The 19,288-nt window shown below is 38.2% G+C and overlaps 1 protein-coding gene across 5 annotated transcripts in view; it reads right to left on the bottom strand.

Moving 5' to 3' along the window:
- The window catches only part of ZEB2 (zinc finger E-box binding homeobox 2), a 129,269-nt gene that overhangs the window by 2,893 nt on the left and 107,088 nt on the right, over positions 1 to 19,288 (bottom strand). For all 5 annotated transcript variants that reach the window (XM_028123786.2, XM_028123789.2, XM_028123785.2 and 2 more), the window contains exons 5-9: positions 12,287 to 12,475; positions 11,370 to 11,584; positions 8,620 to 8,728; positions 5,717 to 7,686; positions 4,115 to 4,295 (exon numbers count right to left, since the gene is read on the bottom strand). In XM_028123786.2, coding sequence (XP_027979587.1) covers positions 4,115 to 4,295; positions 5,717 to 7,686; positions 8,620 to 8,728; positions 11,370 to 11,584; positions 12,287 to 12,475 — 2,664 coding nt within the window. The remainder of the gene's footprint in view (positions 1 to 4,114; positions 4,296 to 5,716; positions 7,687 to 8,619; positions 8,729 to 11,369; positions 11,585 to 12,286; positions 12,476 to 19,288) is intronic.

Genomic DNA, 19,288 nt, shown 5'->3' with positions numbered 1-19,288 from the left:
AAGTGTATTTGGGAAAAAGATAGAGGTTTGGTCTTCCAGAAGACTTCAAGTCACGGTGCATGAATTTGGTCTCTCTCGTGTGTACTTGGACCTTAAAGAAAAGGATGCTCTCGGGAGCAAGGATAAGACGTTTCTGACAGTGGTGATTCATTCATAGGGGCAGGATGGTGCAGTGTTAGATAGGGAGATGGGTTCTGGAGTCTGATCACCTTGGTTCGAATCCATCTTTCACAACCAGCTGTGCAACACAGGCATCTTAACCTCTCTGAGAATCAGGGTCCTTGTTGATAAAAGGGAGGTCATTTGGGGGACCTAACTTGTGGCCCAGGCATAAGGAGTAAAGGAGGCAATGTAGGTAAAGTGGTTAGTACAAGGACTGCACATAGTAAGCACTCAATTAATGTTAGATAATTTTATTCGTTTTTATCAGTACACGTTCAGTAATTCCCCAAGTTGTAAGCAAGATAAAGAGCAGAGTACATGGAAGAAGTAAATCTGAATGGAAAGAAGAGAGATTATAGATGAAAAATTTCTCGGTGCTTTAGTTGCTACAGCATGCACAGGTAGAACACTCCTACAACCTCCTTTGGATGTCTCCTCGGCTCAGGAGCACAGAAGGGGGGACAGTTAGGTGACTTCATGGATCGGCTGTGAATAATCGTGAATGACTATCACAATGACTACAGCTGATACGCCTCTCTCTTTTCCAAAGGAACAAAACACAGAGCAGTGTCCTGAGAGAGAACAAACACTCTCCAGGACAAGTTTCAAGGCCTGTTAGAAATGCTTGGGGGATGCCCATTAAACTGCAGTCTATTATATAGATATTTTGGTTACAGGCAATCGATTTTCAGGGAATTCAATCAATAATAAACAACATGCTTGTAATAGAAACATATTAATTCTACATTATGAACTGACAATCTGAAGGAATAAAATGTGCAGTTATTATGCCATGCAAAGGACAGAATTTGGGGGTAGGGGTGGGGGGGGACTGACTTATACCTTGCACTAAATATTCTAGTACTGTCCAGAAGTGTCGCTGGTAAGTATTTAATAAATTCAATTTAAGTAGGGACTGCCTTGGACGTTCATCTCTTTTTAATTTGTTTGTTAGGTTTACCTGATTCAAATCAAGATTCCTGGAATTAAATATCCACATGAACAAGATTCAGAAAAACCTCCAAGTTGACATTGAGTGAATCAAAACTTTTTTAGGGTAATTTTTTCCCCTAATCTCAAGGTTCATGATTCACCTGACAGCTAGAATGATAACTGAAGTTAATAAATGGAAGGTTTGTGGTATGAAAAATATGATCATATAACTGAGAAACAAAATTGGTAATATATTTAAAACTTTGACTTTATCTACTCAAAAGTAGAAACATTTTTATTACTTTTCTGAATAAGGTAGGTTTAAGAGTACCTACCACAATGTCTCAATAAAGAAAGTACTCAATAAATGTCAGATTTAAATTTTAGTGGAATACAAATGAGTTCTTGACAGCGCCTAACATGAGTTTCAGATTTTGTGTTTCATCGTCCTGGCTTGTGACAATTAATCCCATTGAAGTCAACATCCCAGTCCCGATCCCAGGCCCAGGCCCCAGGAAAAGCAAGCAAGCAATACGCCCTTGGCGAGGAAAATTAAGCATTATGTCTTTGTTGTCTGCCTAGGAAATAAATTAAACAGGCCAAGGTAAAAGAGCACAAGATCTCAAGAAAAAGTAGCTCATAATTTCCTTCTTAACTTAAGCCATTCTATATGTTAAATTGTGGACAGGTGTAACAAACACACTTTATCAATGACACATTTGTAAAATCAGCACATAATCAAATGATGATTCAGCTTCATTTCCCAACCTTAGAATCAATCAACCCAGAGACTGTTCTCACATAGAATTTTCACATTAGTACATTCTCAAAGTATTACTAGTACTTAATATAAACAAATAAAAGGCTTCTGGGGCCCAATTAGGGAAGGAAAATGGACGAAATTTTTACATACATCACAGTGCTGAGAATTCATGAAGAACTTCACGGTGATGGAACCTAATACAGTGACAGTAGTAATGTCATGAGATGTTTGGTCAAGAGACCAAAAAGTTAACACACTGGAAACTTGACAAGCTAGGAAGCCGACAGGAGGATAATTAATCGCACATTTAAAGAAACAATTGTATGGTTAGGATCTTGTTGCTATACATTACTTCTAGGTAGCAGATCTTCTCACATCTTAAAGAACCAGAACACTTTATTTTTATTTTTTGAAATACAGCATATTTTGCAAATTTACTATGCATATTTGTGTTTGTCAACTTTTGGGTCTCTTGACTATCGGTATGCCTATGAAGTTTATGGACTATCTCATTTATAAGAAATAAAGATATTGACGGGATGTCAATATGTATGATAGCCCTCACTAAAATAAAAGTTTTACACTCACCATGTAGTAAATGATAGAGTTTGCATATGGTCATATAATAAAATCAATCAGAGAGGGAAAGATGCCTTCAGTGATGTGCCTACTGTAGCTGAATAATGAAATACAAAATATATTTGATGTTGATTAAAATATTAAATTTAGATATGAAAATATCTTCATAAATATTTAAGTAGGACTTGGTACTAAAAAAAATCTATAGATATCTCTGATAAAAGACAAAATTAGGAAAATTTTGACGTTTCAAACACGGAATTATATCACACAAGTACAGAAACTATTGGGATTTGCTTTTCAAACTAGGTTGTCTTTAACGTATCATTAATTAAACTTTTAAAATAATAACAACATCAGACAGTTGAAGAAAGAGATTACTGGGGTACTGTTATTGATCGACCTTGTGCTCTTCACAAATACCCTCAACCCCTACCATTCCCCCGACTTCCTCCCACTCTCAGGCTGCCTCCGGCGCTTGCCCAGTGAGGGAGGAGGGAAGATGAGGCGGAGGAGTGCTCCCCAACGATGGTTTTCAATCACTAAATAGGGCACCAGGTACTTAGTCAGAATACAGCGGAAAGTACTCACATTACCCTTTCTTCTTTTATCTTTTTCTTTTTTGTCTTTTCACCACTTTTCCCCAAAAAGCACTCTTAGGCTAGTTTTTTCGCTCTATGTTAAAATGTCTGATAGTAGACTTTCTCATTTAAAATGAGAGTGTTTATATAATTTCCCCCTGCCAATATTCTGATTGAGATCCTACACTCTTTCTTTTCCCATCTAGGGCAAGTACAGCATGCCAAATTTCTCGAGGAGAAAATCTGGAAGCGGGAGGTGAGGCTGAGTTGCTTTGTGGTTAAAGGTGGAAGGGGGAGGAGGGAGGGAGGGAGCGAGCGAGCACGGGTGCAGTGCCACTGCAGAGCTGCGGATCGGATCTTGGATCCTGGGAACCAGCTCTGCTTTGCATTATGGTCCTTCGCCTTTCTTTTTAAAAATTAACCCACTGTCTCTCTACTCATAGGGAAGAACTAGGCTGCTATCTTGTCAACTCTGTATAATTGTTCCTAGTTAGTAATGCATGAATTGGAAATAAGCTAATTAAATTTAGAAAGTTTTATTTTAGTCTTCCAAATAGAAGCAGTTTCAGTAGCTCATTTGGCATATTACTTTACTTATACCTTTTTCTCTCACAGTACTAACACTTCCGCTGTGTTCAAAAAATGGCCAATTTATAAGACCAAACAGAACCACCTCCAAGTCGCAGCTTACTTGACGTTCGGATGATAAATCTAATACATCACTGACTGAATGTTTCATTAAGTTTTTACATAGAGCGAGTCATTACAACTTGAGAATGTGAACATATTTTCAATAACTGGCTTGTGCCATGCCATTTCATTGCCCTGGTCACTTAAATACACCTTCTACGGGATCTGTTAATTTGGCTTACAGAGTAACTTGAAAGATATGAAGACAAGCACGCTCATAAACACATGAATGATCCAATAAACAGGCAACAAAAAAGTCCTACGGAGCTAGGCAAAAGCATTATTTCTTCCTTGTTGAAGGTATCAGCATATGCTACATCTTATGTTGCACAAGTGTACTCATTAAATATTATGAAATGTACAGCAGGCCGGGAAGCTCTAACTAGCTAGTCAAAGTCACTCATACCTGTGTGTTCGTATTTATGCCGCAGAAGGGAACTGCTTTTCTGGAATGTCTTGTCACATAAGTCACATGCATACATGCCACTCTCTGTCTTCTTGATCTTCTTTCGAGACAGACAGGAGTCGGAGTCTGTCATGTCATCTAGGCCTGACATGTAGTCTTGTGCTCCATCAAGCAATTCTCCCTGTGATATAATCACATAGTTCAACACAGTCTCTTCTCTTTGTGTTTATACCAAACAACTTCACGTAGGCTGACATTTGGAGAACCTCAAAAGTGCTTGCTATTCATCAATCTCATTAAGAAAAAAAAAAAAACCTACTACTTTCCATGAACAATGTATGAGGTCTCACCCTTCAACCAAAATATAAACCTCCTTCGCCCTAGATGGTAGAGCTCATTGTTTTTTTAAGGGTAGAAAATGGTCAACTCTGAAGGTGAGAAAAAGATAAAATTTTCTAAAATCCTCAGTTTTCTTTATATCAGGAAATAACCACGAGGGAAAATCAAACATCAGAATTTGTGTATTTTCCATTGTGGTTAACTTTAGAAATGATCTGTAGCGGTAGAAACCCTATTTTAATTGAATTTTATATTTAGGTACAAAATGTTATTATTATGCAATCTATTTAAATGTATGTCTACCAACTAAAGGCCTCAAGCTATATTTTTATATTTAATTTTCTAATTTGAAATAGGGAATATTAATAACACTTTTTATCAATGTTCTATCTATGTTAAAACAGCCTTCAGCATTGAGCAATAATGAATGTGGATCAGTAAATTATTAAATTTCTTGATATTTATTTTGTCTTGATCCAAAGGAGTGCAAACTTGCATGATAACATACATTTCCATTTGCTAGTTCACAGTTCCGTTTTCTTAGACCACGTTTGCACTAATTAATATTAGAGGAGATTAAATAGGCTTAAATACATTTACAAAGAGGGCAGATGTACTGTAAATTGGAAGACTCTTATAGAGGTGCACGGCTACTTATGCTCCTATTTTGCAAACAGGGATTATATACTCCATGTTGTTAAAACATACCTGCTTTTGGATTGGAAACCCGTAAATTATTTACCGGTTTGAAAAGTCCATCAGAAGTCAAGTGGAATGTACAAAATATGTTTTAAAATGCCCTCCCAAATACACTATTTTCTGTAAAACCAAGTACATATCGGATTCATACATGTCTTATTGCAGATTGTGAACTGTGAACATCTGCACAAGTAGGGGACTGTTCTAGACGCTAACTTTAAGTATCTATGGAAGTCCTGTCAAATACCATCAGGGCCGTATAATTCTAAAAGCATACAGATCAATCTAAATAAACCTCAAAAATAAGTCTGAAGTTCTTTATCTTTTGTGAGGCAGCTGTGTTCCCACAGCTCCCTATTCCACTGATTCTCCGTTTGTCTGTCTAGCCCAGCCAGCTTGAGGTTCAAGTGAAAACCAACTCTGCCATGTCTGCTGAAAACACAACACTTGATTTTTTTTTCCACTAAGACTCCCCCCTCCCCCCCGCCCGCCACATGCACATACACAATGTAATATAATTTTTAAGGTCTCCTCTGTTCAGAGCAAAAGGATAGGTATCTTTACCTGAAATCCTTGTTTTCGCTGGTACTTTCTCCTTTGCTGCATATCTGCAAAAGTAGCTGCTCCAGTTGGGTAAGTATAGGCCATATGTGGTAGGAAGCTCATCTGATCCAGTCCCGGGTATGGTCGTAGCCCAGGGATACTGGTCTGGACTGGTGGCATGAAAGTGGCAGGGGGAAATGCGCTTTGTGGAGGAAGAGCTGTGTATAAAGTTTTGGCACTAAATGGGTTCATGCCGAACACTGGGTTAGTGCTTTTGTTGTCCAGATTATTTGAGTTTGAAAACTCCTTCTTGATAAAAGTCAAGTTTAGAGGCTCATCCGAGTTTTCAGATGATGAAGAAACACTGTTATGGTCTAAATTTATGCTGCTAGCTTTCGTTTTGTTCTTTGTGGCTATAATACTTTTGGGTTCTTTCATTTGTTTTGGTAATGACAAGTCCAAAGGCTCAGCCTGGAGCTCCTCAGAAGAGAAGCTGTTTGGAGTGTAAGAACTACTGTGGGAGTTTTTAGAAGATGTGGAGGAAAGATTTAAGGGAGAGGGAGTATTACTCCTTGAGTGGTCCAATTTCTCAACTGGTTTAATATTGGTAAAATGGGAAGGTTTGGTTAGCCTGAGAGGAGGATCACAATTCGTCACACTGTTGTGGAGTTCTGCTATGGATGGTGATGTTATGGAGTCCATAGGCTTTACGGGAGACCTGGGTAATAAAGAGTCTTTTGTGGGAGGGTTACTGTTGGGAGCTAGCGGCTTGGAGTTCCTTTCCAGTGATGGTGACCTGGAATTTGAATACTGGTAGACTTTTCGTTGCTCAAACCATTCCTTCACAAATTCCTGAGGAAGGCCCACAGCAATGGAAATTTTCAGCAGTTCATCAGAGTTGGGCTCCATGTTCATAGCATAATACGCTTTCAGTACAGACATGTGGTCCTTGTATGGGTTGATGGGGCTTGTCATTCCTTTCTCAGAAAGTACAGATGACAAGAGGAGGGCTTTATTATCAACAAAAACTCCGGCTTTGTTGGGGACTATGTTGTCGTGAGGTTGCAGGACTGCCTTGATCTCTTCATTCATCTTACAAAGGTAACGTTCATGCTGATGCAAGGGAATGGGGCCAGGGAAACTTTCTTTACAGAACTGGCAAGAAAATGGAGTGGATATGTTGTGGTTCTCGATCATTTTATCATCAGTGACCAAATCTATTAAAGTACGTAGCTTCTCTTTCTTTATATTACTGATCTGTCTCCTTGAGTCAGTAGTCAAGCTCTGGAGGCAAGCTTTGGCTTCATTGACTTTTTCTAATGTATAGTCAATAATACTTTTAGTGGCACCATTATGACTCACTACTGGAAGACCTACAGGTGGAATATTAGGAGAAGTGACTCCTTGTTCCTCAGGTTGAGAGCATGGATCCTTCATGTGATAACCTTTCAACTTGGAAATTTCTTCAGCCTTGCAGTCCATTTTTTGCCTGGAAACCGTATTGTCCACAATCTGTAGAACCTTTTGTACCTCGCTTAAGTTACTATTCATTGTGGGAAATCCGAGTAAAGGGGCTTCCATCCCTACACCTAAGTGCTGCATTGGACTCTGAGCAGACGGATGAACTCCCAAAGGGCTGGTGGCTCCAAGTGCACCATTCATAAAGGGACTAGTGCCACTAAACCCGTGTGTGGCCATAAGAACTTTATAGTCATTGAAGTCTAGTGGTTCTGTTTTGATTTTAAGTAAGCCTGTCTGTTCAGACATACTAAGTGGTTTTCCATTCTCCAATTTGTTTCTTAACTGGGTAATAGCTGAATTAGTAGGAGAAGAAGAAACAGAATTAGGGGAAGAACCCGTCTTGATATTGTTTCTCATTCGGCCATTTACAGAGATTAAACCAATACACTTCTTGCTGCTGATGTGTGAACTGTAGGAACCAGAATGGGAGAAACGCTTCTTGCAGTTTGGGCACTCGTATGGTTTTTCACCTAAAATGATAATCAAAATTAACATTACATTTCTTCAAGTGGGTAACAATTGCAATTGTCCACCAATGCAAGAATCTGTGAAACCAAATAGAAGGAACACAATGGGGGTACCTCCACATTCTAGGTGCTTAGCTTAGAATTATGTGGCCATAACTGTTTCTGGGCTTTATCTACCCTGAGAGAACATAATTCAAGATGTTAGCAGTGGAAGGTGAGGGCTATCTATGCCTTTTTCAGCCAAGATCCCAAATCTTGTCTTGCCATCGGCAGCCTCCTATTTAAACAGAGTGTCAGATTAATGTGTGGTCAATAGCACCATAAAGATGTCACAGTATTTAAAGGGAAGTGTAGCCATGGCTTTAATCAACCCCGTAGAGATCCCATTGATTCTACCAATCCAACTAGTCCTTTGAATAGCATCCAATTTGGTAATAAAATGCTTGGCAGAGCTATCAAAATAGTTATAAAGAAGAAATCTCAGTGGTAGGATGTTGTTCTGTACTATACAGCTCCCAGGAATCAAGGAACATTTATTATACAAAAGCTCTCATCCAAAATTCTTCAATGTTTTCTTTCATGGTTAGGTATCAAAAATGAATACCCTTCAGAATTTGCCAGCCGAGTTTCTTCAGGTCAAAAATATTTAATCTGTAGAAGAGCGTTTGAAAGGACAAAAAAGGAGCCTCTAGATTTTGTGATAAATCAAAGCATTTGCAATTTTTAGGAAGTCTAAACATTCCTTTTCTTTTTGTAAGATCATGCTACTGGTGGTACCACAAGTCTCATGAAGGCAAAGCAGGCTCATGTAGTTTGTGAAATAAAAGGGTAGTTCCAAAAAGCTACAAACAGGATTGTGTAAATTTTAAACAATCTTTTAAAACCCCCCTACTGAAACAAAACGCAAATGTGAGGACCAGCACCTCTGCTACTCACCACTGTGAATTCGCAGGTGTTCTTTCAGATGGTGTTTATATTTGAAAGCCTTGCCGCACTCTGTGCATTTGAACTTGCGATTACCTGCTCCTTGGGTCAGCATTTGGTGCTATAAAGGAGAAAGACTGACATCAGTTTTGTGCGGAAGGAACAAAGGAAATTTGTTACAAATATTTTTAAAAGGCCTCTATTTTTCAGACAGGCCAAAAGGTTTGAGTGCATGTTTATTTATTTGCCCAGTCTTTCAGAGTTGCAGTAAAAGTGATAATGTTGGCAATAAAATTGGAACAAATAAAAAAAAAAAAAGGGCTTTCACATGCGCATCCAACACTTGCTTTAGAATTATCTCTGTAGTCTCTTTTCCAAAATGTTTCTTTGAGCCTTTGGAGATAAGAAAGTATAATTGTAAAGATGTTTGTGGTTTACTGCACATTCTAAAATCTGAAGATTCCCTGTTGGAATGCAACTGTTTTGTCAAGGAAAAAAAAATTTTTATCCTGAAAAATTCTAAGTAGCCTCCAAAAAAACTCCCCATGCAAAGAACTAATTTTATCAAATTTTCTGTATCAGGGTAAAAGTAGAGCTTATACTGAAGCGATATCAATTTTAAAGAAGAAAAAAAAAAGCACGCACACACAAACAAAAAAAAATTCTTGACTATAAATATTTCATTACACGATAAGCATGTTTAAATATCCCATTCACTGTGCTAGTAGCAAATGTAAACCCTGTTCTTCCTGATGTGTTGCATATCAGATTTGATTCATTATCAAATGCAAGAGACAACATCTTGGGTTCTAGCTGCTTGAGCAGTTTTATCACAGGCCAGTAGGAAAGACTTCAACGACTTTTCATTTTCCTTTTTAGTAGTGTGCTAGGGAGTAAGGACAAAAGAGAAAAAAGTTTGCTGAAAAGACAAGTTAAAAGCAGCAAAGATATAATCAAACACAGCTGACCTTTTTGAACAAGAGAAAAAAAGCACTGTGACTTAGACTGCTAAAAAAAAAAAAAAATACAGTCATCCACTCTGGATGCTCAAGGTAGGAGGTCAGCCTTCTTCAAGCAGCAATGACACAAAAGCCTTTTGCAAAAAGACAGCACAGAAGCGGTATGACAACTGCTAGGGTGTGCTGAATCTTCCCACATTCCTAGTGAGACAGATGGTGTTACATGGGACACAGGGAGGTTTGTTCAAACAGCAGCAACCTTCAAAGATCAAGCGGAGCCCAGCCCGCCGAGCACCATTGAGGGACCAGCGCTCATATGTTGCTGAGTTGCATAAACAAACAGCAACAGCTGCTTTGTCCCCCCCCACAGCCCTCAGAGGACTACTATAAACTTTAGTTGTGCCACTGTTAATATGATACAATCATTTTAATTTACTAATTGTAAATGCCATGAGCAAATGAGGGGACTTTTCAACACCAAAGCTACCATTCATAATGCGCCAACACAATCACACTTCTGCATGTGAAATTTAAAGCAGTTATGCTAGATAAATATCTAGGCACTTTTTTTTCCCCCTCGAGTTTTTGTGCGTATAAGCAAGGGGAGATAAACTGTTACATAAGTGTAACTATGAGAGCATAGCTTTTGTAACTGAACTTTGAAAAACGTTCAGGTGACAAGCCCAATCAGATAGAAATGGAATGATTTTCCTGAGCTGTTCTTTTACAATAGTAAAATCCCATAATAGAGTATCATCACCATGTTTTCATTGTGTTTGGTTATCCTCATTTTCCTTATTCAAAGAAAATAATGCCCACAAGAAAAAAGAAGCGTAAGAATGTTATAGGATGTCCGGTTTAATACTTTTTTTTAAAACCGATACGGTAGCAAGGCTTAAACAGTAGGCTTCCAGATCACAGATCTGTAAGACCAGTTACTGGGACTTCAGGCACACCATTTCTGTTACCATTCAAACACGTAAGATCAATCTGCAGTCATTTCTCCCAGGAGGACAGAAAGAGCAGTTTTGCTAAAACATGTAAGGGACACTGTGAATCATTCCTATTCAAACATTTTAAGGATTTAAGAAGCTATGCTGACCTGTTCAAGATAGAGTTTTTATTTTTTAACACAAATCAGCGAAAAGAGGCAGAACAATCTTAACATTTAGCCATAGGCATGCAAATCAAAAGGGATCATTTTAAATGCATGTCCAATATTGTAGTATCAATCCAGTTTATTTTATATATATATATATACACACACACAAAGACGTATAATATGCCTTTTTGATTTTTTAAAAAAAACACTTAATTAGATTTCAGAAACTAGTAGCAGCTTGTAAAAACACTCTTAAGTACCTGAAGGTGTTATATGACAAATGAAAGAAATACACACTTCTTTTACTCTGGCTTAGATCCTATATGAAAAAAATAATTCCTGAGTAAAACTAAGTGAAAAATGGAATTAAAATTGCTGAGATGTTTAATAATATATAATTAAAATGCTACGATTTCATCCACTTTTTGTGGAACATAAAAATGAAACTAAAGTCAAGTTAAAGTGCAAATAAAATTTCTAAATTAGAAATTAACACACTCATTCGATCGTGAACATAAGACTATTAAATCATATTAGAAGAGACCATCAAAAAATCATTTAGACCTCAATTAAAGCTATTACCATTAAAAGATCTGCATCTTCAAAATGCCATGAAAAATTAATAATGATTGCCAATCAAAGCCATATCGTTTCTCTAAGGGGTTATTATAGCCAGAAATCACTTAAAACCAGCCCCCCACCTGATCTGTCCCTGGCTTGTGCGTCACCATATGCCGCTCGAGCTGGGTGCGGTAGGCGAACGTGTAGCTACAAAGAGGGCAGGAGAAGTTCTCTTCATTCTTCTCGTGGCGGTACTTGATGTGCTCCTTCAGTGATGTCAAGCGCTTGTAGCCCCGGTCGCAGTAGGGGCAGGTCAGCAGTTGGGCAAAAGCATCTGGAGTTCCAGGTGGCAGGTCTGTAGCCGAGAGACGAGAGGGAGAGAAGCAGGCCAAAAGGTCAGTAAATCAATGGCAGCTAATGGGCTGCCTGCCCGGGCTGGTATGACAGGAATCACTGCAATCTGCTCCACAAGAGCGCCATCACTGCCCCCGGCCCCCGCGCGCACCGGTCCCCGCGCGCACCCAGCACAGACTTGTCGGAATCAGCTCACGCTGCGCTGGGAAGTTAATTAATTACCGGCGCTTTTGGGGGGAAATTTAAACAGCTGATAAATGAGGAAATTCTCTTTAGGTGACTGACAGTTCATGGTAAAAAACCTTTGGTCACATGTGACTCGGGAATTGACAGCCGCGAGAGCTTTTTCAGGTGTCAGTAAAGAAGAAAGGGAAGGCGAGGGTCACTCGTTCTAAACTTTTTTTTTTTTGTTCCTCAAAAGTGAAATATTTCAGAAACATTGGAATCAATTCCGATATTTTTATCTCTTAGAAATGGGCTCTAATTGTTCTTGTTCTTTATTGGATGTACAAATGACACAAATTTGCTGACAAAAAAAATTTCACAATACCCTAAAATTACAGTTCTAATCTTTGCTCATGAAATTCCATGCCTCTGCAGCTGTTCTTCAAATTTTAAGGTAAACACCCAGGCATGTAGTGCATTTGTAATTGTAACAGCTGCAGAGGTCAGTGTAGTGGCTAAAAATGAATTACAGCCTCACCATTTTCTTCTTGCCCATTGGCCTCTGGCGTGCCAAGGCGAGACAGCTCCTCGGGGGCTTCTGGGTAAATAATGGCTGTGTCACTGCGCTGAAGGTACTCCTCAATGCTGACTGCATGGCCATCGCGTTCCTCCAGTTTTCTTTTGGCAAAGTATTCCTCGAAGTCTGATGTGCAATTTGCATTCTTAACTGAAATCATAAGAGGACATCATAAATGTCTTTGCGGGGGCCTTCTTCCGAGGGGCCCAAGTCCATTTACATCATTGTTAGTGCAAAATGTTGACTTGCAAAAAGACAACAAATACTTAGTTTATTTGTAAGAAGTGTTGCAGATGACCAGTCATTGACTGAATGCTTATTCTTGTAATACACACACACACACACACACACACACACACACACACACACACACACAAAGAGGACACTCTGCTTTAAATTAAATAGGCACATCTTTATTTTCCTCTTCCTGGAATACGGGTCCGCATAATCCACAAAGAATGAAAGACAGTTTAAAATTTTTTTTAGGGAAAATTTAAAAACTAAAAAACAGAGCTACATTCTAAGATCCATAAACATGAGAGATAATAGGAGCTCAGAGCTACTTTAACAGTCTATATAAAACTTCCTTTTCTTTTAAGAAAGGTATATTTAATTTTTTATTGTCCACTGAACTTAACGTGCTTAACCACAGATACATCCTGTTGCTTTTAACCTTCCACTCTCTGCACATCACAGATGGCCAGGACTACACAGTCTGACACAGATGCGAAAGGATAGATATTCCTAGAGAGATAATAATGGGACTTTGTTAAAAAATCATGGGATGTGGCATTTCACCTCGCCCTATAATTTCAATATTTAGATCAGTGTTTTAAAGCTGCCTGAAAATAAAAGGAAGCTCATAAATAGAAATAAAATTAAATTAACAGAAATACTTAATAAAAGCCAAAGAAACTGGCTATATTGCTGTGTGATTTTGATATGATTGTTAACTTTTGTTATTATGACTCTATTCCCATGAAATGAATAATAGCTGCAAATCAATTTTAGCAACTGTGTCACAAGACTTTGTACATTTGAGATCTCTAGATACGTTTCTGAAATAAGTTGTGGCTTAAATACCCTAAATAAACATTTTTATGCATGAGACAGTGTTGGGAGTTTGTCTGCTACAGTAAGTAGATGAATACAAGTCCATTGCTAGCACAATTAATGGTGGAGTCCTACTTTCGTAGTTTCAGAGAACTGTTAACCTTGATTCCCCTATATTCTTCACCTCACCTTCTCTGCCATAAGAGATACTCCAGTATTTGCCATACTAGTTATTTCTGAGCATTTGTGGCAGGGTGATGTTCGAGCAAGCTAGTCAATTTTTCTTTTTATTTTCATTTTTATTCTTGCTTTCACTGTTATGAACTTGTGGATTATAGATGAAAAGAACAGAAAGCGGAACCTTCCATTAATTCAACAAGTACTGAATGACTGGTATATGGTGGGTATCATGTCTTGTTTTGATAAACAAAAAACAGATCCAGTTTCATCCTTCAGGAAGACACGAGAACAATAGGTACACCTGATATTTTCTCAAAAATCAAAACAACGTTACACACTCACATAAGGATTAGGACAGGAAGTTGTGTGGTAGTTTGAAAGAAGCAGCAGGGGAACCCAATGGAGTCTAGAAGATCAGGAAAACTTTAATTGAGAAGGCATGGAGCTCACGAGCTGTAGAAGCTGGGGCAGACCAGCGCATGCAAGGATGCGCGGAATGGAAGGAGCGTGGTGCCTTTCACCACCTAAAGAGACAGTGCTCATATGCAGACAGCGGAAGGGAAGCAATATGATGCGAGGGTGGGGAGGCAAGCAGGAACCAGAACATGCCTTGTGCGGCAGCCCTCTTACGGACTGGGCTTTTATTCTAAGAGAAACAGGAAGCCATTGACGGGTTTTAAGCAAGGAGATGATTGGATGAAATTGTGAATTATCTGCATTTTTAAATGACAACTCTGGCTATCATATGGTAGGGGCTGCGGGAAAAGAAAAGTGGATTCTGGGAAACCGGTTAGGAGTTTCTTGCCATAAACCAGGCAAAGATAAAGGTTAAGGAATTGGTGATGGAGACTATGAGAAGTGGCTGGATTTGAGAGATATTTAACAAGTGAAAACACTAGGCTTGGGGGAAGGATTGGCTGTGCCAAGGAGGGAGAGGCTAGGACCTTATCCTAGGTTCAGGCTTTCCAAATTTGTCGGATGAACAGATGACAGTCACCAAAGCACAGAGCACCAGAATTCTAAAAACACTTGAAACTATGAACCAATACATTGCATCAAATAAAAGGAAACTGGGGAACATCGCACTTTGTAGACTATTAAACTAAGTGCTAACAATCCTGAATGGTGTGATCTCAAAACTTTCCCTCTTGCCCCTTCAGCTTCTGATAAGTTGAACAAGAGCGAGAGTCCGATTCCAACATCTATATTTCCTCCGAATATAGGTTTGGAATGTGTAATAGTAGATTACGATTTTATACCTTGAAATTTGTTTAAATCTCTTCTTCGAATCTCGTCTTAACTCTTCTACTTACTTATTTGTTAAGGTTTCATTTTTAAGTAACCTCTGCACCCAACGTGGGACTCAAACACACAACCCCAAGATCAAGAGTTGCATGTTATACTAACTCAGCCAGCCAGGCACCCCCAAGTCTTAAATCTTTTAGAAGAACATGAACATTGATTAAGATCAATTTTCCGTTGGTATGCTTATGATGCCACACATGCTTTCCAAATAGTATTTATTGGTAGTGAATGTGATGGTGTCATTTAACTTGCACCATTAAATCCCTAGAGAGTGTGAAGAACTGCCAACTTGCACAAACTATTTGTTCATTGTTTTGGATCATCAAAATGACTTTACATCTATCAAAAAATCACCTTTTGTTTTTAACGCAAGAAGAGATAAAGGGGACAAGATGGTGGCTCAAAGATGAGCCTCTTTTGAGCAACTTGACTGATTTGACCAGGGACAGACTTCTTTTTCGGCCCGGTGGCAGTAGAAAGTCATCTAACAGCTCCTTTCTGAATCCAGACCTATTAGAATGTTGTCAAGTGTTTAAGGCATGACTTATTTAAGCTTTTTAAGAACACTGACCCACTTAACGATCCTTAGTGTAACCTAGTAAAAATGGATGGATGGACATTTTAACATCCTACTTTTATCTTGATATTTCAGCAACTATTTGAATTATCTGGCTATCTTTTCACGAATTTTCATTTGCATATGAATGCTTCCATCAGAAATGTAACCAAATGCAAATTCAATGGGATTTGCATTAATAGCCTTTTGGCTTCAACAGGGGGGAAATTCTGATTTTTCTGGATAGGCAAACTAAACTGCATCTAGAAACAACACTACTGGTATTTGGAAGGCAGTTCACTTGCTAGGTCAAATTTGCCTATGCTAGGTTTCTATGTCAAGTGTGATAGGGACAGAAGACAAATCATATGCTCTCTTTAAGGATCACTTTGTACCCTGAGCTTTGAGTATATTGCTTAGAAATTAGTAGGCTCTTAAGAATCATTTATGGAATGAATGTGGAATAAATTATGTGCTTAATACTAATCTTGGTATAGAAGTCTAGTAAAAGGAAGCATAAGGTAAGATACCCACAGTTGAGCTAGGAATTCAGACAATTCAGCCTGCTATTCAGGCAATTCTAGAACAACTATGTGATTAACTGTGTAGTGATGACCATAAATACCTGCAAGAGTTCAGTAGGGTTCAGGTGAGTGTTCAAAAAAAAATTCATGAAGAAGATAGCACTCAATCATTTAAATCTATTTGCTCCATCAAGATTTTCTTCATGTGGTATAGATATGCTATTAGCTATACATTGCACATATGTAGAGTCACTTAAGTGGGCTATATTCTAGACTTCCATGAACTAGTCTAGGCATAACCCAACCCAGATATAATGTGGTTTTTTCCTTGGTGTTGCTATGGGTACTTGTAACATATGGTTTTCCTGCCCAGTGCAACAACATTCTCCTTTGCCTGGGAATGGCTCCCCATATTCTCTATTGTCAAACTTTATGGTACCCAAGGGAGTTGCCTTATTATTGCATGATTCTGCTCTCCTAGCCACAATGGATTAGTCGGCACCTAAAGTGAACCTATCTTAGTCCTCCATACTCTAGGCCAAACTGTTGATTGGACCGGGGGTAGCCAATGGATCCATTTGAGTCAGCAAATCCTTTCCTTAAGATTTTAGGACTGTCCCAAAGGGAGCTTCAAGGGAGTTTATTTCCTTCAAGTGACTGTAGCTATAAGATGTAGAACAAAGGAACTGATATATCCCATGTAGGGTAAGAAGATTTATGAAGAAAGAGAACGAAGCAGGTATGCAGAGAGAAGAGAAAAGCAAAGACAAGATGGCAAGTCCTGATAGTACATTTCTAGCTATATTTGCTCCTGAGGCCAAGCTGTACCTGTGTCCTTCCAGTGGCTCTGTTGTCAAACCTCCTTAGAGTCTGTGAGCTGAAAAACTCCCTTTTCTACTTCAGGCTATGTGTGTTTCAATCTCTGAGATCCCAAATCACCCTAATTGTTATATCTGAACAAATAATGGGATTAAATTTTGGTTACTCTCAAACTTGTTGAGGAGAATGAAGTTTTGGTTCTGTATAGCAGTTTACATTTTTGGTTTTTACAAAGATTTTGTAATACTATATCGTGGACACAGGAATGAGGTAGAAAATGCACTAGAAAGTTATAGAATTCCCCACTGCATTTTTCTAGTGTAAAATCAACCTCATTTTCTTTTTTTATTTATTTTTTTTCTTCTGTAATCCTCTTCACTCCTTGTCTCCTTGGAAGAACTGCCAAAGTACACTGACAAAGGATATTTGCATGATATTTATGATCAAACCATAACAAAAATTCACAAGAAACCTCAAAGTAATTTCTTCCCATATCTTCTCTGGAGATTTTGCATTTAGTCCTAAAATTTACCCGAGTGTCTTACAAATATCTCAACCTCCCCTAAGGTTAGGTAAACTTTTCTGTGTCCAAAACAAAAAACAAAACCAAAAATTCATTAATTAAAAATGCTTCTTCATCACCATGTGTATTTTAATATTATTAAGATAAATTTCTAGGTTGCTTCAAGTTAGAAAAGCTTCATGTTTCTTGTCAATATGTTCACTCTTACTAATGTTGCATATCAATGATACTTTCATAAATTGTTTTCTGTCTACCTTAGATATTGGTATTTTTAGATAATGATAATTATCAATATGGATTAACTTTTAAAGTTCTTGCTTAACAAAAAAGAAGCAATGTTAATAGAACTCTAAATGAAAGAGAGGTACTGGTCTTCAAATCAGTCACCTCCCATAACTGAGTTTTTAGGACACTTTCTCAAAGATACTTAAAAGTGAGGTTTGCTTAGTGTTCACAAATAGTTAAATCATAATGAGACCTTGATACTTCTTCCTTCTCTTTTTCTGTTTTTCTCTATTTACTTCCATCCCTTCGCCATTTATTTTCTTTATTTGTAATGAGCATGTGTTCTTGTAGGAAGGCAGGTACTCTATTATGACTGATCTTGTACCCAGCATGTTTTCCATTTTCATTAAAAAATTGAAGAATATGTTTGAATATTATGCCAAGCCACTTTAATGAACATAAAATGAACAATAAATAATTCTGACGGAAAAGAAAATATCTTGGAGGGTCTAGAGAAGCTGAAGTAAATACATGTAAAAAACCGAGTTGAATCATTCATCCATCCCACTGCTTAATAACTATTTATTGAGTGCCTACTAATGCCAGAGAGTGTGCTTTGGGATGAGGATACAATGGTGTTGATTTATAATTGTTTTCCTGCTTCTGTGATACTCATATTGAGAGATATGTATATGAAATGGTTGTGGTTCTGCAATATACAGACATATAAATACATAATGTATAAATGCATACATAAATGTATAACAAGGAATACATATATATATATGGATACTTCTTAGTATAACATAGAAATTATGCACTTATCATATAATCTGACTTTTACTCACTTCTTTTGTCAAAGCAAAGGGACCTGGAGAAGCAATCAAAAATCTAGGTAAGGTATTCATCATCTGTTAGACAAATAGTCTTTTTATTGACGTTGTAGATGATAAGAAAACATAGAAAATTATTTTTATTTTTTTAAAGAGTTTATTTCTTTATTTGACAGCGAGAGAGGGAACACGAGCAGGGGGAGTGGGAGAGGGAGAAGTAGGGAGACCCATGTGGGGCTCGATCCCAGGACCCTGAGATCATGACCTGAGCCGAAGGCAGACGCTTAACGACTGAGCCACCCCGTTGCCCTGAAAATTATTTTTAATTTAGTCTTCTGTATTGAATTTTTTAAAGAAGCCCACATAGGGGAAGGAGGGAAAACTGAATGGGAAGTTATCAGAGAGGGAGACAAACCATGAAAGACTTAACTCTAGGAAACAAACGGAGGGTTGCTGGAGGGGAGGTGGGTGGGGCATGGGGTAACTAGGTGATGGGCATTACGGAGGGGACATGATGAGCACTGGGTGTTGTATGCAACTGATGAATTATTGAACACTACCTCTGAAACTAATGATGTACTATATGTTGGCTAATTGAATTTAAATAAAAAAGATAAAATAAAGAAGCCCATACTCAGCATTTGTTGAGGTATATAAATTCTCATGGCTACTTTGTTTAAAGCTAATTAATGAATATAAGCATTTTTATCATTAAAAATGCATGTGGGCCTTTCTGTAGAAGGCTTCCAAAATACATATTAGCACCAGATATGTAAAAACAACCGTAAGGAAAAAGGATCATCTTTTTCTCATTACCCAGCTACACAGGCAGCCCGGCAGAGCCTCCGACTGCCACGGAGATGTGTGCAAAGCCAGGGAAGGCTCCTCCAGAGTGACAAAGTTTTCTTTTCTTCTTGGGAAATAGCACAGCGTCTGGGTGGGTCT

The sequence above is a fragment of the Eumetopias jubatus genome, unplaced genomic scaffold, assembly GCF_037043125.1.
Source record: "Eumetopias jubatus isolate StellerSeaLion01/CBP00866 unplaced genomic scaffold, mEumJub1_p1.0 scaffold_3, whole genome shotgun sequence".
Classification (NCBI taxonomy): Eukaryota; Metazoa; Chordata; class Mammalia; order Carnivora; family Otariidae; genus Eumetopias; species Eumetopias jubatus.
This window is presented reverse-complemented; position numbering and strand designations above follow the sequence as displayed.